The 21,371-nt window shown below is 40.2% G+C and overlaps 1 protein-coding gene across 4 annotated transcripts in view; it reads right to left on the reverse strand.

Moving 5' to 3' along the window:
- Positions 1 to 21,371, reverse strand: part of DLC1 (DLC1 Rho GTPase activating protein) — a 452,588-nt gene that overhangs the window by 159,299 nt on the left and 271,918 nt on the right. The window contains exon 1 of one of the 4 annotated variants that reach the window (XM_004592680.4): positions 11,164 to 11,603. The exons of the other annotated variants lie outside the window; for them this stretch is intronic. Within the exon in view, the coding sequence (XP_004592737.2) occupies positions 11,164 to 11,302 (139 nt within the window). The 5' untranslated portion in view covers positions 11,303 to 11,603. Of the gene's footprint in view, positions 1 to 11,163; positions 11,604 to 21,371 lie in introns of those variants that run through there. 4 annotated transcript variants of the gene reach the window in all.

Consider the following 21,371-nt stretch of genomic DNA (forward strand, 5'->3'; position numbering starts at 1 on the left):
CAAATATTACCTAAACTTTATTAAATCAAGGACAATGTGTATGTTATGAAAACAGCAACTCAAGCCACCTGAGACACTAGCATCAAATGTCCCAGAGTACAACTGCATGGGCCATTAGCTATAGCAACATCTCCTTCATTTTACAAAAGCAATTAGCACATACTTTACTCTTCAAAGTGAACAAAGATTACCTACCCCTAAAAAGTTATTAAAAGCACTTGACTTTTGACCCTTAGAACTCAATTTGTGTAAGATACGAGTCAGCTTTTCTCTATGGCCATAAAAGCTGTCAAATGCCATTTTCCTAAGCTCTTTTTTTTGGCTGATCTTTTTTTTTTTAAATTTTCATTTCATTTTACGACACAGTTTCATAGCCTAAGCTCCTTTTAAAAATCAAGATATTATGTAAGATGTTGTGATGAAAAAAATCTGCATTTTTCTTTTGCGACAAGTCAATATTCCCAGTAATGGCTACATCCACAGATCAATTACACATTATGAATTGCTTAAACTCAGTATCTGTGTCTTTGTGCCTGTCAAATAAACAAAATCTTAAGTACAGAATAGGTCAAGAAAAATAGTAGGCAATCGCAAAGAAAGTTTGGAGTAGGAGTACATGTGGGTAGGTGGTAGGGATCTGTGAGGATGGCGGGCCAGGGAGATTCACTCAGAGACTGTTTCATGCAGCAAGGAAGAGTCCTGCTCAGGGTCATAGAAACTGTGACCTGGCCTCATGATAATGGTAGCTCAGAATGTGTGTGGTGGTGGCTGAGAAAGAGGCAGCCCAGTTCTGAATCATTTGTCACCGTCACTAAGACAGCAGAGGGCTTTAACCTCATCTCCCTGTTAATTCTCTCCCCAGACCATGTCCTCTCTCTCTCCCTTTCTTCTTCTTTCTCTCTCCTCCACTCTCCCCCACTTCTCTTTAAATATTAAGTGTTTATTTTCCCCCCTGCCCAGCCTATTAACATTTGGCTCTGATGTGCCGCCTAATCCTTGGGGCATGTGCAGGGTGGCTGGTTAGGGAGCTGTTGTTATTGTCTTAAATGGTGCAAAGGGCATTTATAATGCATTTGCAGGCGTCACTCTGACATGATTTTTCTGAAGTTTGTCCTCTGTATTTATCTTCAGTTGTGCAATGACCATGCGGTGCCAAAGAGCTTTGGGTGAAAATATAGGTTTCAGTTCTAAGTCATCAATTTACACAAATAATCACCAAAGGAGCTTTTGACATACTTGCTTCCTGTCTATGGTAAACAAAAATAAAGAAGAAAAAGAAACTTAATATTATGTACAAATTATGTATATATTAGAATTAGTAACCCAAGGTACATTTCATAAATTTGTGATATTTGAAATGTCAAATTTCCAGTGTTACTTTAATGACAGAGATGCATGTGACATCTGTATGCAAAAGGCATGAATGAGTACATTGGGGTTGTCCTACTATCCATTCATTTTCTCCCACCTGGTGCTTACAACTTTGGTCAATATGTGTGTGGTGCTTGTTTGGATACGTGTAGCCCCAGCATAAAAGCTCGGGCCTTAGTTTCTCCTTCTGACTCATTGAATTGATGTATCCCATTCAGTGCTGACTCTTAAATAAGTATTCTGCCTAGTCAGAGCACAATGAACAACTCACAAAGTATCAAAATCAACGGACTGTGAAACAAAATTTCAGAAGTTCCGATAAGAGCTTTAGATGGTTGATGACTAGCGCTCAATTTGCTGTGGGTTTTGTCTCATGCCCCTCTTCTCCACCCGCTTGTTTTGTCATCTCATTTGTCCAGCCACAAGCTGCACATGAGTCAACACGCATGTGCTAATTTCATTTGGCTGGAATTCACTAAATGAAATTCTAGCTTCTTGTAATAGCACAAAGGAAAGATGTCTGAAGTTACATGTTCAAACTTGCTTTCATCGGTGAAAAAGTACTTCAAAGACTGCCTTATCAAAGCTAAGAGTATGATGGTGTGCTTTTAGACCTGAGATGGGCTTACTTTTGAAAAATGTTTTATTTTTAATATTGGATATTATAAAGGTAGATTAGGAATGCTTTTACTCATCTAGTTTGGTCTCGTTTTTTTCTGGTCAGATGTTTATGTTGGTGAGAAACCAATAACACTGTCTAGACCTCTAGGATATAGTAATCAAGCATGAATGCAAAACATTCAAAGGTCACACTTCAATGTGGACCTACAACATCCTGCTATTCAAGACTAGATTAAAGATGATGGCTCATGATAAACTGAACTATACTGAATGCTGACTCAGTAATCTGAGAGTCGTCTACAAAAAGCCAAATATGTCACCAAAAATCTGTAAGGTAGACAAAGTCTAGACACCATAAAATGTGCTGTTTTCCTCCAATTGCCAGTTGTCAACAGCCAGATGCTATGTTGTGACTTTTACACCAGCTTCCTGTAAGCCAGGACTCTTCAATCTTTTACAAAAAGAAATTCCAGGGAGTCATGTGACTCTTGAGGATTATGTGCATCTGTGTGAATATGCATGCAGTTGCCTAGTTGTGTTTATGTCCCAAGGTCTCTAAAGACTCAGAAGAAAAAGAGAGGGGTGGGGTTATAGGGTAGCATCAGGGTGTTTAAAGATTATCAACCAAGATTTCACTAAGCAGAACCTTGCCATGGTTTCTTATTATGTTTTGATAATTTTTATATTTCATTTCTTGATTTAAATGATTTATGGGTTGGCAATTGCACTACAAAGGATTAACACTGACACTTTTGTTGTGATGCTGAATACAAACCCAAGATATTTTTTTTTACTGTAAACTAATGGAAAACTAGGGTGAGTATTTTGCCAAATCACTCAAATGCCCCTCATCTCTTTTTCTATTTTCTGCCTGCCACTGTCAAGTCCTTATGGGATTTTTGAATCTGGAACAGATTTGGTTTATGTTGAATGTGAAGTGTGGGCCAATGCCTGAGAGACCAATCTTGCTTCCTATGGCATGCTGGAATAAATCGCAGTGGAGAAAGTCTCATATATAAACGTCCTTTTTTTAAAATAAGAAAAAGCAGTGGAAGACCAGCAAATTAGGTCAGTCCTTTTACCAGCGTGAGAACTTCCTCAAATGTTGTGCAAATAAGTTACCCGGATGGAAACATATCAAAGCTCACACACATGCAAGAATATGCGCATGCGCGCGAGCACACACACGCACACACACCCCCCACTACTTCTGCATTCTCATAGGGGAATAGAGGATTTTATTTCCAATGATTCAAATATTTTCATTTCAATGGCTAACAAGAGAAAAGTAATCACTGTGACATTAAAAGGGAATCAGGAAGTTTCCACTTAAAATAAATTCACATGGGTACAGAATGAGCACAACCCTGACAAAACACAGGAAACTAGCAGTGGTGAAGATCCTGAAGGAATGCCTTGAGAGCTCTCAGCAAAGACTGTGACACTCAGCAGACACTTTACAGAATGCATCCAAATGGTGATGATCACCCACTGCAGGTGGAGGTGCCACGTGGGATTCATATTACAAAAAAGCACTACCTGCTATCTGGCGGTGATGCAGAAAAGCAACAGCAGCACTGTAGCTTTGAGTTTGGCCTTATGGGGATGAGTAACATTGGCTTTTTCTATCTTAGTCCTGTTCAGTGATGGTATACAAGGGCTTCCAGGAGGTCTAAAGAAAGAACACTGTAGGATCAGTATAGATCCACCACCATCATACACAACTCCAGCAAATGCCATCTGGACACACATCATCCCTCTGCAAGAATGACAGATTAGTATTAAAACCAAGTAACTGGAATCAAAATCGAAATAATGGCTCTGGGATAGAGAACTTTCAGAGGAACATTGTTTTAGATCCACTGTTTCTGCTTTATGATGCAGTTTCAGTTCCTTAAGCAGATCTGTGACAAACAAATACAGTCCTTTCATCCAGCCTTTGATTTTGGACACATAGTTACTGCCATTCTAATGACCTCTGGCAAGATGTGTGGATTGTTCATACTCAGTACTTTAAATAAAGTCACAGAAGTTCTGAGCCAGGAAGGGAGGTGTGCAAAACATCCCTTTCAAGTGGCAGCTTTGACATTCAGCATACTTTTTTTTTTTCATACCAGAGCTGAGCCAATGCGAGGAACCCCAGACCTGCCGCTGTGACTGCTCTTTGCCATGTTTGGCTCCGTCCACACGGCATTTTTCAAAGCAAGCTCCAACTTGCTTTCGAAGACTTTCAAATATTGCATATCTGGCCTTGACAATTTCACATACATGAACTGGTTCCTATACCAACATGCTGAAACAGTTATTCTACAGTCATTTCATTGTGGACATCACAGAGGTCTGGCCAGAAATAACCTTCCTAAATTTTTCATTGTTATGGAAATAAAATTCATATCCCATTGACATTATACCTTTTTAAAATTTTTCTTTTTTTGGGCTGGTTGAACTACTTTTGCCCTTGAAAGCTTTAGACAAATTATAAGGATGTCAAGTAATACAGTAAAACTTTTCAGAAAGTACAGGAAAAGAGCCATGGGTTTATAACAAGCAAGGATGGTGTGTTTATCATACACCAGTAACTCTTGTAGGTCCTTTGCATAGTAGCTTATTTAATCCGTTAAGCCATTTATGACCGAAACTATTTCTATTCTCTTCATATGGGCAAGTACAAAGTTATTTAGCACAGGACCAGGACTCTGACCCAGGCAGTCTGATGTCACAGTTTTTTCAGCCACAGTGCTATATTTTCTCTCATCAAAGGCAGCCCCGACATCAACATGCTCTTCTTTTTATTGCAATGGTAAAATTTAATTTGCCAGATACATGCTCACATCACAGTGTCTCACAAAGCATCTCTAATGGTTGTCTCTAAAATCTAGATTAGAGTGTCTTTGTTTACTGGAGGAGGCTGCATATTTTGAGGCATACCTCATTTGCAGCTAAAAGGCATTACATATGCCCTTACTTGCTTTTCACTGGGAACTAAATGAGCAGAAAACAGTTCACAGGAGTCAGTGTTTGTGGTTGCCCTTCATTGGACATGGGCCAGAATTCTTGATGCCCCACTGAATTGCGTGCCAATGTACTACAGAGCGTGTCGAACACTCGCTTTACTACTGAATTAGAGATCTGGTTAGCCTAAATGTAAAAGTCCATTGCACGAAGGACATGAGATATTGAATACTCAACAAAATATACCCCCGTGGGAGGAAATATCTCACATAACTATTCACATTTATTTTATAGTCACAGAATCTTAATTGGATTGAGATTTCTTAATATTTTCTTGCCCTCTTCATTGGCAAGCCAGTTTTTCTTCTTTCCTTTAAATATTAAGTAATGGAAGTAGTGTCACACTATACAGCCAACAAGGCTAAGGCCTTTAGATTTCCTTTCTTTGTATGTCATGTGTACGTAGAGAGAGGAGATTCTTCTTTTTTAATATCAGTGTATATTATGCTGCATTAATAGCTTCATCTTATAAGCTCTTGCCAGAAGACAGCATTTCCTTTCTTTCAACTTTGTTAATTTGACTTTCCAAACTAAAAGCAGCTACTCTATATGTTTAGCTTGGCTTTGGCCTTACTTCCAGCCCCTTAATCCTTGCTAGACTCAGTGTTTGCTTTCTTTTCCCTTGGAGGCAGTCTTCTCGCTGCATCGGTCTTCACTTGTTGTGGAGCTCTGTCAAATCTACAGCAAGGAATTCCAGCCAGTTCATGCAGGAGAGCCTAACATCTCTGTCTGAGTTCTAGATGTATTTGAAAACCAGATCCTACGGAAAAATTCGTAATCTGTAGACTCTGGTCTGTGAATTTAGATGACGAAACAATATCTTTCCATGTGCTTAAATTCTGACTGAAATTTAGGATCCCTTCCAGATATGAATGTTGGTAAGCTGTTTTACTCCCAACTCTTACCCCTAATGGTACTAGCTGTCTCTATGACATTGTCACCAAAGAAAAAATTTTTGTATTGTCACTTTATAGGTTTTGCAGGTATCACAAAATGTCATTTATTTTAATCCCATTTCACAGTCACAGTCATTATCAAACCCAATTCTTTTTTAAGATTTTTAATATTTTTGTTGGAGAGTCAGATCTACAGAGAGAACAGACAAAGAGTAAGGTCTTCTGTCCACTGACTCACTCACCAAGTGGCCACAATGGCTGGAGCTGAGCCCATTTGAAGCAGGAGCCAGGAACCTCCCCCTGGTCTCCCACATGGGTGCAGGGTCCCAAGGCTTTTGGCCATCCTTGACTGCTTTCTCAGGCCACAAGCAGGGAGGTGGATGGGAAGCAGGACTGCTGGGACATGAACTGGTGCCTATTTGGAATCGAGGCACATACAAAATGAGGATTTTAGCCACTAGGCTACCGTGCTGGGACCAAACCTAATTCTTTTTTAAAAAAACTTCTTTTTTTATATTATTAATTTTATCATTTTATGACACAGGTCCATAGGCCCTGGTATTTCTCTTACTCCCTCTTCAAGTCCCCTCCCCCCACCACTGAGTTCCCCTGTATTATTATTATAGTATAGTTCTTCATAAAGAGTTGTATGGCCATCATTATGGGCATGGACAATGGCAGAGAGTCAAGCATGCCATAGTCAAGATACAGTTAATAGTTTCATTGGGATTCCATCCTTCATATGGAAGTAGAGATGCATACTGCATTGTATCCTCACATCTGGATATCACAGTCTCCATTACACAGTTACTATACATCCCCTTAAATGACCAAACCCAATTCTAATTGCACAATTGCCACCTCTGTGTCCACAGATGTTTATGCAATCTTGCTGGGTAGCTACCATGCAACTCTCAGTAGTTATTGTCAACCACAAAACTATAGGTTACACAGTGGCTACAGATAGGGGCATTCATTCACAGTATTCTTTATTGACAATGCCTGGGAACAGAGAGATGAACCAAAAATCAGTTCAAAAAAGTAAACATTTATTTGAAAGGGAGAAGAGAGGCAGAGAAAAAGGGACAAGAATCTGGAGCTGAAAAAGGAAGAGAGAGAGGGAGAGAGATCTTCCACTCATTGTTTTATTCCTAAAATACTAAGAAGTGAACAAGTCAACCCAGGTCCACCAGGTAGGTGGAAGGTATCCAACCAGTTCAGCCATCATCTGTTGCATCCCAGTGTGCACATTAGTAGGAAGCTGGATTGAAAGCAGAGCTAGGACTTGAACTGAGGGACTCTGGTATGGGATGCTAGTTTCCCAACAGCAATTTAACCACTGTGCCAAATGCCTGCTCCTAGTTTAAGATTCTTAATTAGCTAAGCAATAGCAGTCTTTGAATAGGGATCTTTAAACGTATCTTTCATCTTATAATTACTTTCCTATATTTGAAACATAGTACCCTATTGTATAACTCATGCTTTATTAATACATCACAATTTCATGTTTTAGTAAATTTATAACACATTATAATGAGTTTCCTGTAGAAGTCTATATACTTGTACATTCAAAATAGAGCTGTGATCCACAGGTTTCCTCAGCATGCTAAAGAGATTTGCTGGACCATCATCTAAGAAAGGATTAAGAGGCAACTGTTTTTCAGGAATAAATTGTACTCTGATGTATCTTGAAAGAGAGAGACAGGCAAGAGAATCATGTGCTATGCTTAGGCTGTGGGGACACAGGACACAAAAGAGTGAGACACAATTCATTCAGTGAAGAGTCCCAGGCCCTATGGAACTCCAAGGTTATCATGAAAATTCCAATTAATGACAACTCCATGCCATCCTATTAGGAAAGAAGTTGAAGGACTTGTGGGATTGGGGGTAATGGCTGAATAGCAGATAGGAGTAAGAGAAACTCTGTAGAAGTTCATTGGGCAGGAGAGGGGTAATTAAATATGGAGCAAGGGGCCATTAACAACGTATGCTCTCTCAGTCCTTACAACCTGAAGACCCTTTCCTAGCAGCAATTCCAAATTTTGTTTATATAAAGCTGCAGATCCTTAAAAACACCAGTGAGATCCTGTTTTATATACAAAGGAGTTTAGGGCAGGCAGATATAAATAATGGTTCCTGTACATGACATCATTTGGGGTAAGAGAACTAGACAATGAGGAGGGAACAGAGGTAGAGGGAGAGAAACGGAGAGAAAAATGTATTTAGGAAATAAAACTGTCCTGTGAGCAAATCTTTAGGTCAGGTGGAAGAAGCTAACATTTTGCATTAGTTTTTGAGAAACCTGATGAGACCCATGAAGGTAAATAACAATCCATGTGCTATTAACAGAAGTATTTTCTACCCAGAAGCTTCAAAATGCTTTTTGTCCCCCTTGTATTTTGTCAATTTCATAACCAAAACTGAGAATGGAAGGTTGCCCCATCTGGTATCAGATACTTAGAGATGTGACTTTCTGTGCATAATTAATTATTACTATTTAGCAGAGTCAGGAGGTGGGTTGAGTGTAGAGAAGTATGAAGGAAAGAGGAAGAAGTAAGCACTCTTGAGGTCTGGATCTGTACCAAATCCATCTCCATTTGATAAACACCCAGCGAGTTTCCAGCCACAAGCCAAGAAAGATACACACAGTATCCAGGTCCCAGGAGTTACAGTTCAACTGCAACCAAAGTCTGTCTCTCTTCGACTCTTGGTATCCTGATTCTCCTTGTGTGAATTTATTTTGAGGTCCATCTTCCTCTTAGGAAATCTGAATAACAGAAATAATTTCTTCACTCAGTTCTGGAGCAGCAAAAATTCTATTTGCTGTGAGAGCTCTGGAAATACTGTATTTGTTATCAATCTTACAAAGTATTCATTTTTCTTGAAGCATTTTCTGCCAATGAATTTATATTTATTTTTAAATTAGCTTTATTATTTTCTATGATACAGTTTTCTAGGTATGGCAAGTTTCTCTTTTCTCTACCTTTTCTCCTTCCCCATTCTTGCCAACTGCCCCCTACCCTTGTATGGTTACAGTAACATAGTCCTTCAGTAAAAGTGACAAGTTTGGCTTTCTGGCATTTAAATGCATGGTGACATTATAGGTATAGACAAAGGTAGAAAACCCAGTATCATATGGTCAAGGCATATTTAACTGTTTCTTCGGGGGTCCTCTTTTCATTCAGGAGTATCTTTACTTCCCGGTACTCTAGTCTCCATGATACAGTTCATCTATGAGAATATGTGTATACACTTGTTTACCTATTATATTTGTTTCTGCATTTGGAATCCAAATGCATCATTAACATACGATGTCCTTATTCTTGGAGGTCGTCATCTGTCAGATGCTCTGCTTTTTGACAAAGTAGAAGAGGAATCCTTGGAAGCAGGGACATTGGGGAGATTTGGGAGGGGAGGGTCCGATCTCTCCCATTAGCTGGGTCTGGGACTGGGACAGGCTGAGGCCAGAAGGAAGGAATTTGGTCTGGGTCTTCTGTTGGGTGGCAGGGACCCAACTACATGTGTGATCAGCTCTTGCCTGTCAAGGTGTACATTCACAGGAAGTTGGAATCAGGAGTTGTGTCAGATTTGACACCAGCCATTCATTAAGGGATGTATGCATGCCATGGATCTTTTACTTATTAGTCTATGTATTTATTTCTGTGAAAGGTAGAGTAATACACACACATGCACACACATACACACAGAGAGAGAAACAAAGAAATTAATCTTACATTCATGGGTTCACTTTGCAAGTGGCTGAAATGGCCGGCTCTGGGCTAGGCTGAAGCCAAGCCAGGAGCCGGGAACTTTAGCTGGGTCTCCCACACAAGCAGCAGGGTGTGTATTGGAGTTTTCACTGCCTTCCCAGGTGTACCAGCAGGGAGCTGGATCAGAAGTACGGAGCAGCTAGGATTTGAATTGCTGCTGCCATATGAGATGTGGCGTTGCAGGCAGTTTAACCTGTGGCACCGCTGCACACCTCCTCTCTGCTGGAGGCATCTTAACTGCTGGACCAAATTGTCTTGGGCAGTAGGGGATGTTACACTCTTATTTCTTATCGCGTAAACTGTCTCTGGTCAATTGCAAATTGTTGTCACTAGATTAGACTTTAAATATTTTTTAAACAAACTTATGGGAAAGTTGAGCTGTTTTACTCAAAAGAATTAAAAAAAATATATTTACTCTGTCTCCTCTGCTTTAGGTTAGATTTGTCATTGTTTATTCTCTACTAGTCTTGGACAATATTGTTTAACAGAAAGATTTTCCCAAGCATGTAGGACACAGTTACATGACGGTCTGAAACTAGACTCCTACTTTCATAATCTGCTTTATTTTCACAATCACCCATATTAAATTTCTCCTTTTCTATTAGTCTCTGGATAATTCCATGAAAGCCCAATGACCTTTTATCAAGACCACGGAACAGACATTGGGATTGACCCTGGGAATTTGAGGAATTTTAACAACTCATCCAGTTTATGAAAAACAACTGGGTTAACAGAAAGGGTTAAGGAAACATCATCTTTGACCCATCCATGTAAATGTCTGGAGAACCAGGCTTAGAGCACGCAGGCAGAGGTCCCTGCGCCTCCATAAACAACCCACTATTTGGTATCCTGTGACATAAGCCTCAGAACATCTGAACTGCACCACTGCGTTTGTATTTTGTTCTGTTTCCAATGCATGCCTCTAGCCGACTGTCACCTGGTGCAACTCAAGAGTGGCTCAAGGCTGCCAGGGGTAATGCCAGCAGGCTTCCACCTGGTAAGCCTGACCCATACACTGACCTACACACAGCCCTGCTGGGCCCTGTCCTGTGCCTGTCATGCCAGCACCCAAGATGACCCTGAGCAGCCTGACAGACCTCAGACTCGGAGATGATCCTGACAGACCTCGGGGCTTTTGCCTGCCGTTGTCCATCTCCACTGATTCTGACACTTCCAAGGACCTTGCTTTTCTTTCAAGGTTAAAGGAAAAAAAAAAAAAAAAAAAAAAAAAAAAGGAAAAAAAGTCATCCCTAAAGCCCTATCTGGAAACAAACAGACCAATAACCAGAGGAGTGTTACAAGACACCCCCTTCTCCCCCAACCTCAATGTCGCGAAAGGAAGACTGAAAACATTGCCATGACATGGCCCAGTTGATGAGATCATTCATTATCCTACTTAATAACTATGTCTGTGGGTTCAATCGTTTCTTTTTAATTCCTTTCCTCCCCGCGTCCGCCCCCCGCCCCTCCCCCGTCCCCCGCGCGTCTCTCACCTGCCAGCCTTCTGTCCCTGGTGTTTTTCCAAATAACGTCCAGGGCTCTGGCAGTGGAGTCCCTGATGTGATCGCTAAAGGACCTTCGCAGAGGGGCTCTCCAGGGCTGGGCCATCACGTGGGCCTCAGGATCTCCCATCCGCTTGTAAATGAGTTCAGCGTAGCAGGGAGGCAGCCACCATTCTCTCTCCTCCTCCAGGAGATGCCCTCGCTGGCAGTGGGCTGCTGCCCCGCCCGGGGCGCCGGTCAGCAAGGAGCCGAGGAGCCGGCCCCGAGCCTTCAGGATGCCGGCATTGCGGCTCGCACTGCGGCCCGGAGAAGCGCCAACTGCAGGCGGCCCCCTGGACTGAGGCCAAGAGCGCGCGGCGTCCACATCTGGAAAGGCTTACAAACGAGCCAGCGCCGCGCTCGCCAGGCGCTCGAGCTGCAGCCCGGGCTATCTAGATGCTCGCAGCTTCCTGTGTAATCCAATAACCAGCCTCAATGCATGCCGAACTGCGAGTCTCTACGTCTTTCCTGCATGCGCAGTCCAGTGCAGGTAACCTCACATGTTTGAAGGAAAGAGAGTTGAAGCAGAGGGAGAGGAAAGCTGGCGGGAGGGGTTGTCTTCCTACTTTCAAGGTTAAGTCTCACGAACATTTGCATTTTATTCAGTCGTGCTTTGGGCAGGGAAGATGGAGCTTTATTGGGCATGCTATATATAGAACAGTCTGGATTTTCTCTAACTCGTGGACTCCTGAGTTTTACACCAAAAGTTAGGTAATCAGCTCCTCATGTTTTCCCTCTCTTAATTGTCCTTCTACTCATAGTCAGTGGGCCTCATCGAATAATTGTAGTGTTTACCTTTAAATAAGGTTCAAATGCGCTCTGGAATTGTGACTCTCAGCTACAAGTGTGAGAATCTTGCCATTATAAATGTACATCAAACACTTCAGCTTGCTCACATAGCATTTTGTTTGGGGTTCCTGGTTCAAGTCCTGAGCCAGCTCTGCATTCCAGCTCCTTGCAAAGGCACATGCTGGGAGGCAGCAGGTGAGGTTCAGGCACTTGGGTCCCTGCCACCACATGAGAGACCTGGCTTGTGTTCCTGGCTCCAACTTCCCCCCATTCAGCTCTGCCCATTGCAGTCATTTGGGGTGTGAACCACCAGATGGGAGGTCTACATAGGTTTCTCTCCTATTTTCCAGTGGAATCAACTAATTAGTTAAAATTATTCTCCAAAGAACAAAGTATCACTTGGTATTGACTTGGAAATCAAAATTCCTACTAGCTGCTTGTTTTACAATATATGTTCTTAGGTATCGACAATGCCAAATAAATCTGTTTCTATGCCAGTGAACTTGGCAGGTATTCTACTTTTAATGTATTATTAATCCTCTCGCTTTTGACTGTCCCCCAGATTCCATCTTATAACTTCCAAGGTCTGGCAGGGAAGCATAACACTGGCATAAGATAGTATCTGAGGGCCAGTTCATAACCTTTTCAAAATGAGATAATGCTGTAAAAGCACTTTGTAAATTGTAAGGTACCATGCAAATGCTAATTATTACCATAATTATTTTTATGCATGAAGTCATTTTCAACCCACACTGTTCTCCTGACTCTTCACATTTCTACAATAGCATCCTCTTTCCCAGATTTCTTTGATATGTTAAGTATACAAAGATAATGAAAATAGTGAGATTGTGCTCATGAATTAAAGCCAACATCAGTACTGCTGCTTATTAATAATGCACAGATCCCAAATTGTTAAACTCATGAGTCTCCCCAGTTAGGGGTGTGCTTTTGGTAAATATCTATTTCTTTGCCTTGTCATTATATTGTCTATATGTGTCTGTTCCCCATTAAATTTTAAAAATGGTGAGCATTTAGCCTAAAGTCAGGCTGCCAGTTAAGATGCCTGTGTCTCATTCCAGAGTACTTGGGTTGCAAACTTGTCTCCAAGTCCTGATTCCAGCTTCCTGCTAATGCAGAGCTTGGGAGGCAAAGGTGAGACTGCAAGTAACTGGGCTTCTGCTACACTTCAATCTAGGTTAGGCTTCCAGCTCCTGGCTTTCACCTTAACCTGGGCTGGCCATTGCAAGTATTGAGAGAGTAAACCAATAGATGGGAGTTCTCTCTTTGCATCTTTCAATTAAAAAAAAATCAAGATATGATTACTTAAAGCCTGGCTCCATTAAAAAAAAAAACAACCCAAATTCTGTGTGTGCATGCATGTGTTTGTGTGTTTCTCCTTCATAGAGATCAAGGAAATCCGTAGCATGTTGACTCATTCCTTGGTCAACATGAACAGACCCACATGCCTGGACAGATTTTGCAGAGAAAGAACATGAGGTACCCATAACAGCAGTACCGCCCTCCCATTCCCAATGCTAGGCATGAGGGGAAGGTAAAGACGAATAAGCCATCAGCTATCAGACTTCACATTGACCTGAAACAATTTCAAAATAGTGTCATACATTTCATGGTGGAAGTACGTTGATAGTGTCTGGGAACAGAGGAAAATGTGCCTTGTACTTCTGTCTCCAAAGATCTCCAAATTTCTAGTCTAAATCTACATCAACATCAGGCCCATTCAGTCATTCTCAGAATGAATATCAACTAACTAACTGCTGGTATCACAAACTGTCACTAGCTACAACAGCAGGGAGCTTTTCCATACCCAGGCATAGAAAGGAAGGGGAAATAGCATTTACTGAGCACCTGTCATGCAACACAAACTCCTCTAGAATTGGTATAGACATGTGATTGCTCACAGCAATGTGGATATGACTAGCTCCTCCTTGGAGATGAGAGCCATGGAGTTCAGACAGAGGAGGTTTGAGAAAGGCCAGATAGTCAGTGGCAGATGTAGGGCTTGGCAGTTCTGGCTCCCTCAAGGCTCATTAGCTTCATGGAACACTTGACTGGTTTTAAATTAACGATGATAGTGATGAGAGTGACCCATTGGAGTAATCTAGGCTCAGTTGATACTAAGCCAGGGCCCACAGCGTTTTAGTTTAATCTCAGCCAAATAAAGTAGCTGAAAGGAGCTGGGTATGGAAGAGGCCTGAGTCTGCAGATGGGTTTAAGGTGATTCCTGCTTTGGATACTGAAGGGCATTGGGCCAAGAGAAACAAGGCCTAGTTGAAGGCACAGTGATCTCCAGAGTGTGTGCCCCCCAAACCTTCTTGCTCCCTTGACACATTCTCTTTCTAGTGTTAAACTCTCCACACACTAAATTATCTCAGTGTGTATTGAAAAAAACCCTAGATTTGTTAGTATCTTCCATTAGGTGGGCTGATCCACAGGCCAAAACTAAGATTTAAAAAAAAATTTTTTTTTAAAGATTTATTATTATTGGAAAGCAGGATATACAGAGAGGAGGAGAGACAGAGAGGAAGATTTTCCATCCGATGTTTCACTCCCCAAGTGAGCCACAACGGGCTGGTGCGCGCCAATCCGATGCTGGGAACCAGGAGCCTCCTCTTTCAGGTCTCCCACACGGGTGCAGGGTCCCAAAGCTTTGGGTCATCCTCAACTGCTTTCCCAGGCCTCAAGCAGGGAGCTGGATGGGAAGTGGAGCTGCCGGGATTAGAACCGGTGCCCATATGGGATCCCCGGGTGTTCAAGGCGAGGACTTTAGCCCAAGATTTAGGCCCAAGATTTTGTTTAAAACAAGAAAGGCAATGTATCAATGTAAATGCAACTTTCATTAACAGACTGGAAAGGGAGGATGCAGCTGAAAACATCTCAACAAGGTGAGTTTCAACCACTGATCTGATAATTCCAGTCCCAAAGAATGCTGGAAATGTGGCTGCTCTGTAAAAGAAATTATTAAAACCAAATTTCATTGTACAGATATTTGCACTGTTATGGATAAATTTCAGCTACATATCAAACATACAAAGGAAAAGCCATTCAGACACACAGTCATGTGAAAACTATGTTTTGACTTTTCATTCTTGGTAAGCCATTTGAAATGTTGCACACAGAAAAACAGAGCTTTTTAGGGTCTATCATTTATACAGTAATTTCTCAAGTTCTGTTTCCAGTAATTTCACATAATTTCGGTCTTCTGTGAGGGTGAGAGGTGAAGAGATTTTTTGTGGCAGGTGGGGACAGTGGAATAAAAGGATTCCATTGACTTGTCTAGATACCCCTGGGATTTACAAGAGAGGTAAGGATGAGGACATTGTGCTTTGACATTTAAGTCAGTTTGTTTTTTGATAGACAGCCATAATCAAAACTGCTTCTTCCCAAGGGAAAGCTGTGTAGCCTCTTCTGACTCCTGGAGAGCAGAAGTTTCATCTGCCTTATTAAGCTCCAGATTTTGGCTCAGGTAGGTTCCTAGTTCAATCTAAGAGAATCAAACTGGCTGGGAAATATAAAAGGGTATTTAAGAAAATTAGAATCAAAAGATCAGGTTTTTTTTCAATGGAAAATTTAAACTCATGCATTATTTTTCATAATATGTATTTTTCATGAATTTTTTGAAGACCCATCATATACATGGGTTCCAAAACTTTTTGCTCTAAAATAAGCTTTAGTTCCATTTTTTTCCTACAAATCCTTTTAATCTTATTTTAGTTATTATTTGAAAGGCAAAATGACAGAGAGGGAGACCCAGGTTTTTACCTCCCAAATGGCTACAACAGCCAGGCCTGGGCCAGGATGAAGCCAGCAGCGAGGAACTCAATAGCAGCTTCTCACACAGGTTGGAGTGGCCCAGGCACTTGGGCCATCTTCTGTGCTGCTTTTTGCAGGGAACTGCATTTGCAAGGAGCTTCATCAAAAGTGGAGCAGGTGGGACTCTAGCTGACAATTTGATATGAGTTGCTAGTGTTGTAAGAGGCATCATAACGTGCTGAGCCATCATGCAGAGCCCTGCACAAACTTTTTGAAATACAGTGTATTACAGATTTTATCTAATCTTATGAAATTAATGAATTTTGTCTAATTGCAAAAATATTTTAACTTTTCATGATGAAATATAAGTCATTTATCCATCATTCACTTCTACAAAAACCACAGACATCGAAGTAAAATAAACACACTCAAGACTCAATAGGTCTTGGAGGACAGGAAGAAGACTTGAACAGAAAGTCTGCAAGTGTTTTTCCTTGTACCTAATGCCTGAGCTTCCTCCCACATTCCAGGGTTCCAGGCTTTGTCACCTCTTACAAAGGAGAGGAAACTGGCGGGAAGATTCATGCTCAAGAAAGTCACAACAACTTTAAAGTTATCTGGTAGGCACCAGCTTTACATTCTACTTTGTGATCCTAAGAAACAATAATAAATCAGCACTGTCAAAGACCTACTTCCAGTACATCTTCATTGCCATAGTTCTTTCAAGTTACCTTTGGGGCTGTTTTTGATTCTTCGTACCTCTAAATCCCATTTTCTTTTCATTATTTATCTGAGAGGGAGGGAAACAGAGAGAGCAAGAAAGAGTGCAATAGCAAGAGAGCTTCCATTTGCTGGTTCACTCTGCAAATGTCTACAGTTTCCCAGATGCTGCAACCAAGAGCCAGAACTCAGGTGTTGAGAAGCTCAATTACTTGACCCACTGTCACTGCCTCCCAAGGTGTGCATTAGCAGGAAGCTAGAATTAGGAAATGGGGCAAGGAATCAGGCAGTTATTGAAACCATGTACTTCTATTTGGGACTTGGGCATGTTAATTGATAACTTGACTGCTAAGCCAATACCTGCCCCAGTCACATATTCTTTTATTAACTGTAGGGACAACTTCTCTCCCAAACCTGTGTAGCATACATTTGCTTTGGTGTTATGCCTTAATTTGCTATGGTCTTCATCAGCTTCTATCATTCATTTAAACACCCTTTAGATAAATTAGAAAATTCACAGCTACTCAAAGTGCTGGTAGTTTTTAAAAAGAACACAAATGATAGCAGAAAAATGGAGAATTTATTAAGAGTCAACATCACTCTTAGATCTGGCTCTTTGGCATACGAAGGAAATAAGTAAAGTCACCTTGGTGAAGCCTTAAGAGTGATGCGGGACAGCTAGCTTAGTGAATGGCATAGCCCATCACTGAAGAATGGTTCTGCCCAAAAGGTCAAAGTCCACACAAGCAGGACTCCCTTGTGAAGGCCCACAGTCCATATGAAGGAGAATTCATACAATGAAGGCACTGTAACTTGGAGGAATGTCTCAATGGCTTCTGTTGACTCCAACAGCTAACACCTGCCTGGTACCAGGTACTTGATATATGGCTGATGATTGTTTTCATTTTGAAATGCTTATCTGATCCATGATCATTTTCATTTCCTTGCTAAGTGGCAATTTTGTTTAAATATTTATTTATTTGAAAGGCAGACTGTGGAGATAAAGGGAGGGACAGAAATATTTCATTCACTGGTTTATTCCCCAAATGCCTGGAATGTCTAGGGCTGGAGCCGGCAGTTTCATCTAGGTCTCCAGTCTAGGTACAGGACTGCCTCTACTACTTTCCCAGGTTCATTAGCAGAGAGCTGAGTTGGGAACGAAACAGATAGCTCTCCAACAAGCAACAATATGGGATGTCAACACTACAGGAGACAGTTTAATGAACAATGCTGACTCCTTACGTTTTATTTCTTAATCTGCTTCTACATTTGAAAGTTTAATGATTATGCTGAAGTTGATCAACAGTCTCCTTTGTGATAAACTTCATTAAATGATCCTGATTAAGGGTTCAGGCTAAGGTCATTTACACTGTCATTTATATACTGACCCATTAACAGACTTCACTCATGATCTTCTAACAATTTATCTCTAAGCTGGGACCAAGAAAGATTATCTTTGGAAGGCAGGAAAAAAGTGCTGAAATTTACATCTGTGTGCATGGTTCTTTAAATATTTTCATGTTTGTATACATTTCAAAGCACATAAGTACCCAGAAAGCTACTGACAGCATACAGTGATCAAAGTTCAGAGACAGTTGCAATCACCAATCTATATGAAATCACATGATCATTCAAACTAAATTAAAGCAAAAGTATATAATAAAAAAAGAGTGAATAATAAGGGACAGAGACATATGCCTGTCTTTCTTCTGCAACAATATGCCTTTTCATTATTGAAATCTTAGTTATTGCCTACACTTTCTGAATCAAAGATCTCCACCAAATGAAAGAAAAGTCAGGGAGACTTGCCAGTGAGAAAAGGATCCTAATTTCCGTCTTGGTCCTGACAACTTGTGGTCTTGGGCCAGTGTTGTCTGCATTGCCAATGAGATTACAGATCACTCACTCTGGCTGAGAGACTGGAATGCAGGTTAACAGATTCGCAGAGGTGGCGCCTCACCTCTCCTACTGGAGTGAAACAATAAAACAACTCTCTGGGGTCGATGGCCCTCATCTTGCCACCTGAACTATACCCCAACAGAATTTTAGCACTAGCAAACGTAATTGATCATTTTTATGCTTTTCTCAAGCTGTTTTCAATTTACTTTGCATATGTTTCTCTGGAGACAGTCATTTGTTTCCTTGGATTTACTCTGTCTTAGTGTGTTTCTTCTCCTTTTTCTGAAGTTGACTCAACTTTTCTACATGGAAATTTTTAGCAGAAAGGCAGGAAAGAAAAGGTTGTGGAGAAAGGAAAGATGGTGTAGTGAGGTTTCCAGAATGTTTTCCTATGTCATGATTTGGAAGGTTAAAATACTTTTAATTTCTATAAAATATCAATAAGAATTCTTCATCAAAAGAAGTGAAAGAAGAAAATAATACATTTATAATCTAGCAAGAGTAAAATACGTAATGGTAAAATAAATTGTAGGTATAGTTAAAACTTTAGGGGAAAATGATTTGTTTTAATATTCATTTCCTTTTACCCTTTTCCTTCTTTCACATCTTCATCCTTTTGCTTTCCTATTCTTCAGTTTCCACAGTGTAAAAATAAAGAGTTCAGCACTGGGATACAGAAGTTCAGTGATGTCACTTCTCTGCTCACACAAAGTTAGGGTATGGCAGCACTATTTCAATTGTTTAAAAATATACTTATTTCAATTCTTGCTAGCTATTTTATGTATGATTTTATTAAGAGATCAGGATTAAATATCTTGAGGATTCAAAGACATAAGAGTTTCATTGTGATATAACCAGCTCAAATGTTTGATTTTATCTTCACATATACTCAGTGCCACAAATGTACATTAGGATATGCCAGATGTTATTAAGTATCAGATATTGTGACAAGGTCCAAAACACTGTCCATAAAACAGACTTGAATATTTCCTTAAAAGCTATTTTCAGGTTAATTTAGCTTCTATGTTTTAAAAAAGGTCTTGTTTACACACACACATACACACACACACACACACACTTAAATATGAAAATCCCAAAACAGTTTTCATGAAGTGGACAACAATATGTAAGGACTGTGATGAATAAGAGCAGGTTTGGAAAATGACAGATAAACTATAACACTGTCGTAACCACAACTTTATGCCTGGAAGCAATTTATAGGCTACAGAGCAGATAAAGGAAAACCAAATAACCTAGCAATCTTGAAGTGACAAGAATCAGAGTTTAAGAGAATGGAGGAGCTCTCCAGGAAGGGGCATGGTGTGAAAACTGTAACACTGCAAAGAGGTCTCCCTGAGTCTTTGGCTACATATTCATCTACATAAGTATGAGAAGAAAACCTGCAAAGCATTGGGAATAGTAGGCAGATCATTCCTGGAGCTCACATGGCTGTCATTAGTTTGTGTTTCCATCAACCAGTGTGTAGAGAACTTGGGAAATACGAGGAATTGAGTAGAATTGCCAGAATAGTCTTGCTAAATTAGCCCCAGAATATAAACAGTTCGCAACCTGACAGTAGAAAAAAGGAAATAACGAAGAACAGAAACCATTAACATTGTAAAGAGACAATTCAGAAGATCAAAAGCCAAGAGGTCAAAATTGATTAATCTCTAGTCACACTAATTAAATTGAAAGTCAATATACAAAACTCTGTTTCCATATACTTGCAATGACCTTCTAATAATCAAAATAAGAAAATATCATTTGTACCATGATCAAAAAACCCCAAATACTGAGAACTAGATTTACATATAACTTAAAATCAGATCAAAATAAATTAGCTAAATAAGTAGCTTATTTTTTTCTGGTTATGATATGAGGTTGGTTGACTTCTCAGATGAAGAGATATGGCCATGTTGTAACATAAATAACCAATAGAGTGCTATATTTGTAATCAATGAATCATTTCTACAAATCAATGAACAAAATAGAAATAATTGAAACATTAATGGATTTTACAAACAAGAAATTCACATCCCGTGACAAATATAATTCATAGTCTATGTGGAGATGATGGAATTGAGAAATGGAAACCTAGTGTGCAAACTGTGGTGACACTGACAATTGTCTAACAAAAGCAAATTATCAGAATCCTCAATCTCTGAAAATCAGATATAAGCCTTTATCAAGAGGTAGACAGAAGGTAGGACTTTTATCTCTAGGGAGGAATTTATTCCTTGAGGATTAATCACTTACTCAGAGTATGTGTATATGAAAATGTTATACACAGCGCTGTGTTAGTTGAACTGGACTCTTACAACAAGGCACTTCAGATATTATTAACAACAGAATTAATTGGAATGATATAGTGAAATTCTCATTCCACATAGAATAATGATTAATATAAATTTATAAAACAACAAAATATTTAATTCAATGATGATGTTATCAATCCTATTAAATAATATTAGGATCCTTCACTTTTATGCACATATAGATTCCTTTTTGGATCACACACTTGAATGTGTGATATCATACACAAAAACACTTAAAGTGAACAGGCATTTTGCTACAAATAGCATCAAAAGGATATATTATTTTCACAGTTTTTCCTTGATCAAAAGCAAGCCAGAAACTTTTCCAAACCATTAAAAAAAAAAAAAAAGAAATTGGATGGGGGGGGGAGCCCATGAATCTTACTCTCCTGATTGGCGTATAAAAAGCTAAAGAAAGACAAATCGGATCAAGAAAGAGAAATAAAGCAATTGGGAAGGAAAAAGGGTAGAATTGTGGGAGCTGGAACATCACGATTCATTTACGTGAGTTACAATTGTACAGGAGATGACAGGCTGTAAACGGCACAGGCGAGAGGGCGTCTGAGGTGAAGACGGAGCACGGGAGAGCCTGAGGGAAAAAAGCAGCTGGCGGAGGGCAGTGGAGACTTTTAGCAAGTGCTTCTTTTGGACAAATTCTTTTCTCTG

Source organism: Ochotona princeps, chromosome 11 (assembly GCF_030435755.1).
Source record: "Ochotona princeps isolate mOchPri1 chromosome 11, mOchPri1.hap1, whole genome shotgun sequence".
In the NCBI taxonomy this organism is placed as follows: Eukaryota; Metazoa; Chordata; class Mammalia; order Lagomorpha; family Ochotonidae; genus Ochotona; species Ochotona princeps.